Source organism: Anastrepha obliqua, chromosome 1 (assembly GCF_027943255.1).
Source record: "Anastrepha obliqua isolate idAnaObli1 chromosome 1, idAnaObli1_1.0, whole genome shotgun sequence".
Classification (NCBI taxonomy): Eukaryota; Metazoa; Arthropoda; class Insecta; order Diptera; family Tephritidae; genus Anastrepha; species Anastrepha obliqua.
This window is the reverse complement of record NC_072892.1, coordinates 183,995,963-184,006,127: the sequence shown is the minus strand read 5'-3', so window position 1 is coordinate 184,006,127 and position 10,165 is coordinate 183,995,963. Positions and strand designations below refer to the sequence as shown.

Below are 10,165 nucleotides of genomic sequence, written 5' to 3'. Positions count from 1 at the left end.
ATTGAAGCTATGTACCAGCTACTTTTTTATAATGCTATTACTGTTAATGAGGACCTTTCAAAATGAGGACCAGTAACGCCTAGATGTCCGTTGCCAATTACTGCTAGACGGTACCATTTTTATGTCATCTTTCACATTTCTCAAGTAGACAAATGCACACTTTTACAACGCATTCGAATTATTGAAACTGATTATGAAAATTTGTCGATTTTAGGAACAACACATCGCAAAATTCGTAATATTTTTGGTGGAAATAATCGTCCGAATGCGTCGACAATTCAAATGTCAAGAAACCGGTTCTGTCGAGAATAAAAAATTTGACTGACAGAATTGGACGTTCTGTTGAGAATATTGCTCCTGTAGCGCAAAGTATTGCTGAACAACCATCGAAATTGACACTTCGACGTTATCAACAATTAAGAATTCATGCATCGACTGTTTTGGCGGATGCTAACTGCTGACCTTCTCCTGGTGGGCATTTAATTGATGCCAATTTTCACACATAATTGTTAGAGGCGTGTAGTGAAAGTTAAGAAAATCTACATTTTCACATACTTTGTCTAGGCGCGTCTTTTGAAGGACCCTTTATTTATTTAAATTTTTGTTTGAACTTGTAATTATCTAGAGATCAATAAAACAATAAGATATACACATACATAACAATTAAAATGAACAATAAATGTATTAGGAAAAATTCTATAGCCAATGTGAAGAGCACAAGAGGATTTGTGATGCCGTAGGTAATTAGTATGAACATTCCAGTACTCGTTAAGCAATTCATAAACACTCGAATAAGTTTACATTTGCATAAGCGACTTTTTTATATGTAAATATGTAAGTTGGTAATATTTTTTAGCAGACGATGAAGTGGGCGGATTGAAGAGTACCCCACTTCGGAATAATACGTCGCCACTACTCCTGAATAAACAGTGACAGTTGCTTGCTACGTGAGCTTTCAAATCGGTTTGGTGTTTTTATATCCATTAATGCAATCAGACCAATAGACAAAATGCCAACTAAGAAAAATGTTATTAGAACGCCGGCCCAAATAGGTGCTGTGGTAAAGCCGACGCAATCGTAAACATCGCCAAAGCGAGGTATGCCGTTCAACCAGGGTTGCACCTAAGAATGTAAATTGTGCATGAGAAATCATATAAATGTATACTACGCCAATAAAATGTTGGGTACTTGATAGTCGATTATGGTGAGGCTGTCGTTATCATTGCCAAATTGTAGACTGCGTGAGGAGCAGCGGTACGAGAAGCCAATCGGTGCAGAAGGAATGGTATAGAGCGTGCCCACAACAGGCAATACTGATTTGTACTCATTGTACTCCACCTCAACGGCCTTCATGTTCCAATAACCGCGGCTCAATGTGAAGTTGAAACGCAAGAATAGTTTCTGAGTGTCCACCGAGAATATGACATTGAGACGTCCATAGCCTTTTCCCTTCTGATCATCGAAAGTGACATCCTTGTTGTGCGACACAAGCTTGGTGTTGTTGAGCTTGCCGTTGATGTTGATTATCGGAGCAGAGGTCACATATAGTACAGCTTTGTGGCCTACGAAGGAAGAAGTGCACAATACTCAAATGAAATACTTTGTATTGCGCGTTCAAGTGTTGAAATTATGATTCGATAAATAAATAACTGAATAAGAAATAACATAATAAATAAAAAATATGGACCAGTACAAAAGAAATGATTGGGTCGAATAAAATCGAGAGCCTGCAATACTCACCAAGTGCTTCGTATATGAAAGTTTTGTCTTCCTCCTCAGCAGTTGGTGTTTGAGAAGTCGTTGTTGCGCCCCGTTCCTCCTCGGTGCGTTCCTCACGTTCTTTGGTGTCCCTTTTAGTAATGTAATGGGTGTCATCCTCGCGACTAGCTAATATGGCCAATACCTCGCCACTACCGTAAATAGCGACCGCATCGTTGTAGCCGGAAATGAGCGCATCGTCTTCTTCCTCAGCAGAGCCGCTTAAATTGATGACCTTCGGGTGCAGAGAAGAAGAAAAAGTTTAAAAATATTTCATTCTAAACATTCCGGATGATTGGATGCAGATGTGTCGGAACGGGCAGACAAAAATTGATTGCCATAAGTGCATATGCGCATGGATGCACTTATAATTATGCTATTTTATGTAATTATGCATATATGCATGTTTGTATGCAAGTGTGCGTTTGTGTGTGTGTGTTTGTGACTAAACACCCATGCAAAAACACACACATACTTGCACATATGCATGCAAATATGAACACTGCGTTTGCACCACATATTGGCCAATGCATGGCAATGGCAAATCTATGTATGTATGTATGTATTTACTTCTATGTTTGCATTGTAGTTGAAGGGTTCAGCGGTGAGAAAACGTTGGGGCAAGTAGGACCAAGCGTTATTCTTCACCAACTGCTGGAATTTCGGATAGGCCTCGCCATCTAGGCGTCCCGTAGTGTTTCGCACGAATATCACTATAGCTTTTGCGTCCTGGAACAAATTGGTGAGGTCGTCTTCGCTGGCCTCGACAAGTGCACGCGGCTGCAATGTAATGACACTCTGATGACCCCAAAAGAGATATGGGCCACTTAGAACGGTAGCGCTGCAAGTTGTAACGGCTAAACTCAAGCAAAATGCTAGAAAAACGCAATTCATTATTGAATTCAAAACTGTTAATTCTTTGCTATACTGCTGCTTCACTCAACGGCTAGAGAAAATTTTTTCACGACAGCTGCCAGGCAAAGACTTAGAATTTGTGGTGTATAAAAGAAATTGTCCATTTTTCAATCGATACTAAAGGCACATGTTTGCGACGCAGGCGCATTGCATCAGAGCAGCTGAATGCGAGTACATACATACAAACCTACCTACATTTATTTCCACATTTAAGCGCTGCTGCACGGAAAAAGAGAAATTAGGGTGTGAAGAGCATAGGCGGTGCTGCTTGAGAGCGCACCATAGTCGCGGCGTAAGAGACTTGGAAATCGTAAATGCGTTTTGTTGGCAGAGATAGAGAGAGAGAGATAAACAAAACAAGATTCTAAAATAAATTATGTTTATTTATTTATTGTATGAATACAGAAGGTATGTTTATATATACACAAGAAAGTTACATATTTAACAAACACTGGACTATATTTGTGTGCACATCACGAAACATCAAAGCGAAATGTTTATTGACTATACAAACTGAATGAGATTAAAATTGCGAATATGAGATACTTTGGAAGCGATCGATTTGAGGTGTTGTAGAAGCTGCCGGTGAATGATTTAGTACCTGAAAATATACAAACGAATTTATTGATAAACAAATGTGACGTAATTGTATGTATGCATACAGTGGCTAAAATTTTGCAAATATGTGTGTATTTATTACCCCAACAATGTTGTTTTTTAATTTCATATTTTTACATACAGTAAAGTACTTAAGTCTGCATACAAGAGCTTATTTCTTATTTCCCAGAAATAATTGAAAAAAGTATTGAAGCAGCTTTATTTGAAATTCATGTTTATACATAAATTTATAAAAAAATTTTTTACAGGAAACTTGCTGTTTCGATAGGTTGGATCCAAAGAGAGAAGGGTGTTAGATGAGTGGGTTTTATGGGGCATGTGAAAAGGTGGTTAGTGTCGTGCGGGGTGCCTTCTCATGTCGGACATATGCATGTTTGGTATGTCGGGGTCAAATCTGGATAAGTAGGAGTTTAACCTGCTACAATATCCCAAACATAATAGTGATACAATACAATTATAACATTATTTGGTTCCATCAACTCTTTTTTTAGCGACTCTGTGTCGAGTTTTCCGCTCTAAAAGCTTCTAATCATGCTCAATTGGATTTAAATCCGACCTCTGCGGCGGACCTCTCACTCTCAAATGGATTTCAATTCGATAAGCCAGTAAATAAAACTTTACATCAGAAATCCATTCCCTTGATAATATATATCCGCGCAATTGCCGTACAATTTATTTTCTTTTCTTTGCTTAACACCAATTTTCTTAAATCAAACTGCTCGCAAAGTCCTAAGAGATGCTTTTTTTTAATGAACAATGAACGAATGAGACCATGCAGTGCCTGCGTGTATGTTTGTGCGCCCGTGACACCACGCATTTTTCAAAATTTCACTTGAGTCCTATTTTTTTCTCATCATTTGTACGCAATTTGAGAGATTTTGTTTTATTTATAACCGAGATATAAAGTTTTTTTATTTTTGAAAATTCCTTTCATATGGAGGGTGGGCGTGGTTACTAACTGATTCCGCCCTTTTTCAATAGCAAGTTACCATGGACAAAAAGTAAAATGTGTGTCTAGTTTCATTGAAATATAGTAATTTTGGCTCGAATTAACGGGCGAACGGACAGGCGAGATTTAGCCTTGCCTCACTCTTTTCTCATCATTATGAGCATTCGGAATACATACTATACGTGTCTACTTATAGGTATATATTCGATTCCTTTTTGCTGTTTCATATAACCGTAAAAAGTATCCAAAAAACTCACTGATTCAGAAAAACAAACCACGACCCAAAATTAAACTTCCGTGCCTCAACTTTTTATGTGTCATTTTAGCATCCCTACACTGTTTTTTAAAAAAATTCATATCTAGTGCTGAACTGGACTGGTCGTGTGTGTTGATTGTGTATATTTATTGGAAATTGTATTTTTCAGTTTTGAAAATCCTTCGGTAAGTCAATCATAAATAAATACTGTCGGAGGCACAGGGTTACTCACGTTTTTCATTTGGATCTCGTACACCACAAGTCCTATACGATATTGTAGCCTTTCTTTTAGTATTCACGTAACCTGGAACGTATAAACTTGGTGCGTCTAGACGTCCAGCGGCGATTAGTCGTGACATGTCCTGTGAAGGAAGTAAACAAACGATATGAAAATGGTTGGTAACAAATCGTCAGGTTCAAATAAAAAATCTCCGTTCTTTACGTCACACTAACAACTCTCTCTACCTTCTCTTCAACAAAGTTCTATTGACACAAGCATTACTTTCTTACCAGTTCTAAACGATGAGCTATGGGACCCTTGAAATGTATGATCATTTGAATGCAAGCACCGCCATGCAGCTCCTTAGTTTTGCGTGCATCCACGTCCAACATCCATTCGGGTATGCCCATGACGGACCGAAGTTCTTCTAGGAACTGAGCTCTGAAAAGGTGTAAAAATCCAAAGGTGTTATAAGAAAAATTATAAGAAATGAAACTAATATTAATAAATTGCGCGTACACAACAAATCTTGGGGGTTTCTGCAAATTGACATATTTGAAAACATTATGATCCGGTTCAATGTTGGCACAAGCAAAGCGTTCCGAAGAATGATCAGGTCCAAAGAGGACTATAGAGCGTCCAATAGCCCCCACAGGACCTTCGAGAGGAAAGTTAGAGTCCGTAAGAACCACGCGCTCAACGCCGAGGTCTAAGAAAAAATGTATTAGTTAAGTACAGATAAGGTTAGCTCGGAGTTCGGAGTAAGCGATGAAATTATACATACGAGTGTTACATACTTATAGTACCGAGGCGTGCGCCTACATCGCCTACATAACAGCGTAGTGGATTATCGGGACCGCACTCCTGCTCGTATAAATCACGCTATAATTAAGGAAATTCTGGTTAAATTTGTATGTTCAAAATTAATTTATCTAAGGCAAGCCTACATTCAGGGGATCTGCTAGTTGAGTATAGTATGGGTTCCACACATAACCACCGGCAACACATCGCGTTATTGTGGGCTTTACTACTGCATCCACACCTACAGGGTTCACATATATCTGCCAATTGTGATCATATGTCTGGAAGTACGAAACTTTTGTATTTCATTTCCTAGTTTAAATATATCTTTCCAACCATATTTCGATCGTTTTTCCCTGGGTGTCTTAGTTTGACCTCGATAACCGTTTCCGATTGACTCCCGTCGATATGTACCAATTGTGTCATTTTGATATAACCATAAGCATATCCAGTGGGATGATGAAATGATGCAATCGCACGTATCTCCCGCGCCTCGCTAGGGCTGTAGCCGCGCTCCAAAGTGCTGCAGGCCCAACGAGCATTTCGGCGCTTTTTATGTATCACCACTGAACGACCGATTACGCTATTGTAACCAAACAGCGGCAAATTGGTATCATTGTAGGCATCTTCGAACTGTGTGACGTCATCAAGGGTACCGAATTTCCCACTCAAATCACCCATTTCATACTGATCGGTCGTCCCTTGCTGTGGCGGCGGTGAGGATTTCACATTGATGTTGAATGGATTCCAGTGGCCATAAAGGGTGGTAGCTTCGCAAGGAAACTCAAGATTAGCTTCCACTGGGGTCTAAGAATAAATTCAAAATTACCACATTGACACTGATTAAGGATCCAAATAATGTGTCTTACCATATGTATATGATAACCGCTGTTTTCTTTCAGTCCTTTGAACTGCACCTCAATATTGCTAATGTCATATTCCGATTGTTGTGTGATTTCTAGGCGTCCACTTACTGTCAATTCATCTCCATTCGCGTACCATTCTTTCGCCACTACTTTGCGCCGGAAGTGTCCAAAGATGCTATGCGGACAAAAACTCGTTCCATTACAAACTTTTATTAATGGAAAAATCTATTTTATCTTACATTGAGCATGCCAGTCGTTCCCCGCGTGCCTTTGGACCGAAATCATCGTAGACTACTAATGATTTTCCCAGGATGCTATGCCTGCCAGACAATGGCAGATTTGTATCCGTAAACATTAGTCGACTTAAGTGCTCCGCATTTTTCTTACTACCCGCTATTGTCAAAGTTCCCACGCGGGTATCCAAAGCTCCCACACGGCACATTGCCGGTAGATGAGGTTTACAGTAATCGTCAACCGAATGATTTCCCCACTGTACTTTATGAGGATTAAAGACGTTGCCTGCAGAAATGCAACGGTTCTGCCAGTCATAGAAATCCTTTCCGGGCGAGTTACTATGTATGGCCCAACGGTGCTCGAAGGTGTTGTTTTGTGTCGATCCGTCGGCGTGTATAAGATATTCAAATATGACAGTGGTGTCCTGCCAAGGCTCTTCAGCCGGTTGACGGAAAAGTACGCGGCCCACCAACGGATAGCGGAACAGTACTTGCGCTGTAAGCATTGGCTTCTGATAGACACCATTCTTTCGGTATTGCGTTATAGTCGAACAACTCCAAGGTGTTTCTGTTATATTGTCTACGTCGGTACGGTTGTATGTAAAGATTACCATGCCGCGGTGTGCGATACTATTAATACCCTGCAATGGCAAGAATGTGTCCCAGTAGAGTCCACTGAGCTCTGAACTAGCATTTGGTAGTATATAATTATGATAGTAATCTTTATTGCGGCTCTGCAATTTTCCACTCAAATCGCCGATGGGATATTGATCTTGAGTTCCAAAGCCCGGAGGGGGTATAATTCCAGTTTCGAGGGAATGTGGATTAAATATCTTTCCGGTGGACTTACAATAACTTTGTAAGCCTTTGCTGTGCGGTATAGGTGGGAGAGTGTGTATGCGAAATGCCGAGACGTCTTCGGCAAACTTTCGGTTGACAAAGCGTGCTTGCTTGCCAGCTGATTCAATTGTGAAATTCAGGAAGGTGGGATCGAAACGTGAACGTTGAGTAAATGTTATTTCACCTTTAATGCCGCCAGAGTTTAAGAAGGTTCTGCAAAAACGAAAAGTTAGAACGACTACACAAATAAAGCGGAACGTGTTTCAACTTCCAATCTCTTACTTGTATGTCAGTTGCTGCACATGGCGAATTTGTGTGCACGCCAAAAAATTGTCCGGATGCTGATCATCGAATAATACCAAGTACAGCGTGCGATGTGGTATCGATAAATCAGAGGGCAACAATACAAATTTATCATCTCTGTAAACAGCGCGTTGTGCTGTATGTAACGCATTCTTCGCTACATTGATCTTTCCCAATCTGGCGTCGAGATCACCAATACCTTTGTTCTCCCCGTAACCTTGAGGATCAAACACGAGCTGCAGAAAATTGCAATTGTCTTCGGTGCGGTGATGATCGTTTTTGAATATATCCGTAACAAAAATTTTCCAACTGTGACGTGTCATCGGCTTGCTACGATCGTCATTTGCGGGCTGTGCTTGTATATGATAGAGGTCAGAGTAGATGAGTGTATCTCCATCTGCGCCGCCTGATGGCGCCAACCAACGAAAGTGCACTGAGCCCGCTATAGGTGTGTTGAAGCGAGCTTCTGCCATATGCTCTATTGACATCTGGATCGTGGTGATAGTAGAACAAATACGAACATTTGAGTTGACCTCCGTAAGAACGAGAGATTTTCCCCAAATCCCAGATTCACCTTAAAGGAAGGAAGAATTTGATCAACAAATTTTGCGTGAAAATGTGTGTACTTGCCGTACCTATTAGATTCATTTCGCGATGCCATATGGCAGTCTCATTTCCAGGCAATACCAAATAGTCCAGACTCTCATCGAAACTCAAAACCTGAGCACCCAATTTCTCCAAACTACAACGTGTTACTGGATCGGTATCAGTATAGTCTACTGGAAACTTTCTTACGCCCCAACTCCACACTTGGTCCGGATACTGAAGTGTGGTTTCTAGTTTTGCTTTAATTTCCACAAATGTTGAATTGGCTTGCCGGAAAGTGATCTCCCCATGCAGACCATGCTGAGAGATATACGCTATCAGTTGTTGCGCGCCGACTGTTTACGAAATACAGATGCGAAGAGAAGTAATTAAAAAGTAATAAAAAGCGAAAGAAAGCGAAAGAAAGCTGCAGGTATATAACGAATAATGCGACAACTGTACATAAATATAAAAGCATAAAAAATGGAAGTCGAGCTTTTACAAGTGAATTTAATCCGGAAACACATAAATACATACATACGAGTACATATTTGAATTAAGATATCTGCAGCTTTTATCCAAACTTTTTCGAAACTGGCATTCACGTTTACTTACCAATATTTTGCGACAAAATTGAAGCAGCCATGACCAATAAGTATGGAAACTTCATTTTGCTTCTCTGCTCGCCCCTTTGTATTTTGTTATAACAAGAGAATATTCATGCAATACATGCATCCATTTGTACATAACATGAAAAGGTTTCCAAACTAATGTTTCACAACCTCATAACAAAGAAACAGAATTAATTATTTTCACTTTCACATGTTGGTCAAACCACGCACCGTCGCTATTGACTGAGTCACAAAGTAGCGCTTTAACGTTTCTCGTACAACTAAATCTGGTTTTCTTCATCGCAGTCATCGATGGCCTGCAAAAGTTGACTTGAAGGCGTACTTGTGTGCGAGCTGGCAGCAACCGGTGTGGTGAGAAAGAGGTTTTATAACGATTTTCGCAGTCTGCCATTTCCACTGTGGTTTGCTGCATGGTTTCGCCGGCATGGAACTGGTTTGAATTACATCAGCTGACTAAGTTACCTGGCCGAAGCTAGTTTTCAGTGTTATGCCGTTAAATTTGGGCGTACAAGTATACACAAGCAGAGTTCTATCAGGCAATCATAAGCTACAAGTAAGAATTTATTATTGGAGCTCAACGTGTTTCAATGAAATGCTTTAACCCATTGAGCTCTTCATCATTCAAGCTTATTTCGAAAGAAAAATATTGCACTCTTTACCGCATATGAGCCCAAATGTGGTATTGCAGTTTCGACTCAATTTTATTTCCAAATTAAGTAAGTATTATAAAATAGTTCAAATTATTTTAATCTAGCAAATACATATTTAAAAATATAGGTTTTTAACTTCAAATTGAAGTTTTTTAGTATCAAATAAAATTTTTTAAAATTCAAATTTAAGTTTTTTTTATTTCAAATTAAATTTTTAACACACTTTGAGCTTAATTTTCACTGGCTTCTAAAAATCTGATCGACTTGAAATTTTGCACACCTATCAAGGACCGATGACAATGCAATAATTTGATAAAAGTTTTCCATTATCCTTGTTAGGATTGCCAGGATTAATATTTTCTTTTTTTACCTGTGGGCAAAAAGTAAGGTGAATTTGGTTGTAAAATGAAAAATCTTTATTTATTCTTGTAAATCAGTTTCATCCCCTTCAAAACAATCCCCTCTCGATGAAATATACTTATGCCAACGATTTTTCCAATCCCCGAAACATGCCAAATAGTCCATTTCCGGTATGGCCA

General features: G+C 39.5%; 2 protein-coding genes across 3 annotated transcripts; both read right to left on the bottom strand.

Moving 5' to 3' along the window:
* Positions 1-552: 552 nt before the first annotated feature.
* On the bottom strand, positions 553-2,775 carry LOC129235620 (uncharacterized). The gene is made up of 4 exons (XM_054869550.1): positions 2,329-2,775; positions 1,741-1,993; positions 1,189-1,562; positions 553-1,122 (listed from the first exon to the last, which is right to left on the bottom strand). Exons 1-4 carry the CDS (start codon positions 2,650-2,652, stop codon positions 913-915), a joined length of 1,161 nt encoding a protein of 386 aa, XP_054725525.1. The 5' UTR covers positions 2,653-2,775; the 3' UTR covers positions 553-912.
* A 260-nt stretch (positions 2,776-3,035) lies between these two features.
* Positions 3,036-9,624, bottom strand: LOC129243740 (uncharacterized). Of its 2 annotated transcripts, XM_054881002.1 has the most exons (12): positions 8,960-9,621; positions 8,395-8,700; positions 7,739-8,333; positions 6,623-7,669; positions 6,387-6,558; positions 5,854-6,324; positions 5,664-5,798; positions 5,514-5,598; positions 5,236-5,425; positions 5,007-5,157; positions 4,729-4,858; positions 3,036-3,274 (listed from the first exon to the last, which is right to left on the bottom strand). In XM_054881002.1, exons 1-12 carry the CDS (start codon positions 9,012-9,014, stop codon positions 3,171-3,173), a joined length of 3,441 nt encoding a protein of 1,146 aa, XP_054736977.1. In that variant the 5' UTR covers positions 9,015-9,621; the 3' UTR covers positions 3,036-3,170. The 2 variants fall into 2 exon arrangements, with proteins under 2 accessions (XP_054736977.1, XP_054736984.1); XM_054881009.1 differs by lacking the exons at positions 3,036-3,274; positions 4,729-4,858; positions 5,007-5,157 and having other exon boundaries at positions 5,314-5,425; positions 5,501-5,598; positions 8,960-9,624.
* Between the last annotated feature and the right edge of the window lie 541 nt (positions 9,625-10,165).

Excerpts from the sequence above, each read along its gene's own strand:
- LOC129235620 (XM_054869550.1), bottom strand. The coding sequence starts at position 2,652 with ATGAATTGCGTTTTTCTAGCATTTTGCTTGAGTTTAGCCGTTACAACT. Across the intron at positions 1,994-2,328 it reads ACTACAATGCAAACATAGAA|GTCATCAATTTAAGCGGCTC; the intron begins GTAAATACATAC and ends CTGCACCCGAAG. Across the intron at positions 1,563-1,740 it reads TTTCATATACGAAGCACTTG|GCCACAAAGCTGTACTATAT; the intron begins GTGAGTATTGCA and ends CTTCCTTCGTAG.
- LOC129243740 (XM_054881002.1), bottom strand. The coding sequence starts at position 9,014 with ATGAAGTTTCCATACTTATTGGTCATGGCTGCTTCAATTTTGTCGCAA. Across the intron at positions 5,599-5,663 it reads AACTAGCAGATCCCCTGAAT|CGTGATTTATACGAGCAGGA; the intron begins GTAGGCTTGCCT and ends CCTTAATTATAG. Across the intron at positions 3,275-4,728 it reads ACGAGATCCAAATGAAAAAC|GTACTAAATCATTCACCGGC; the intron begins GTGAGTAACCCT and ends GTATATTTTCAG.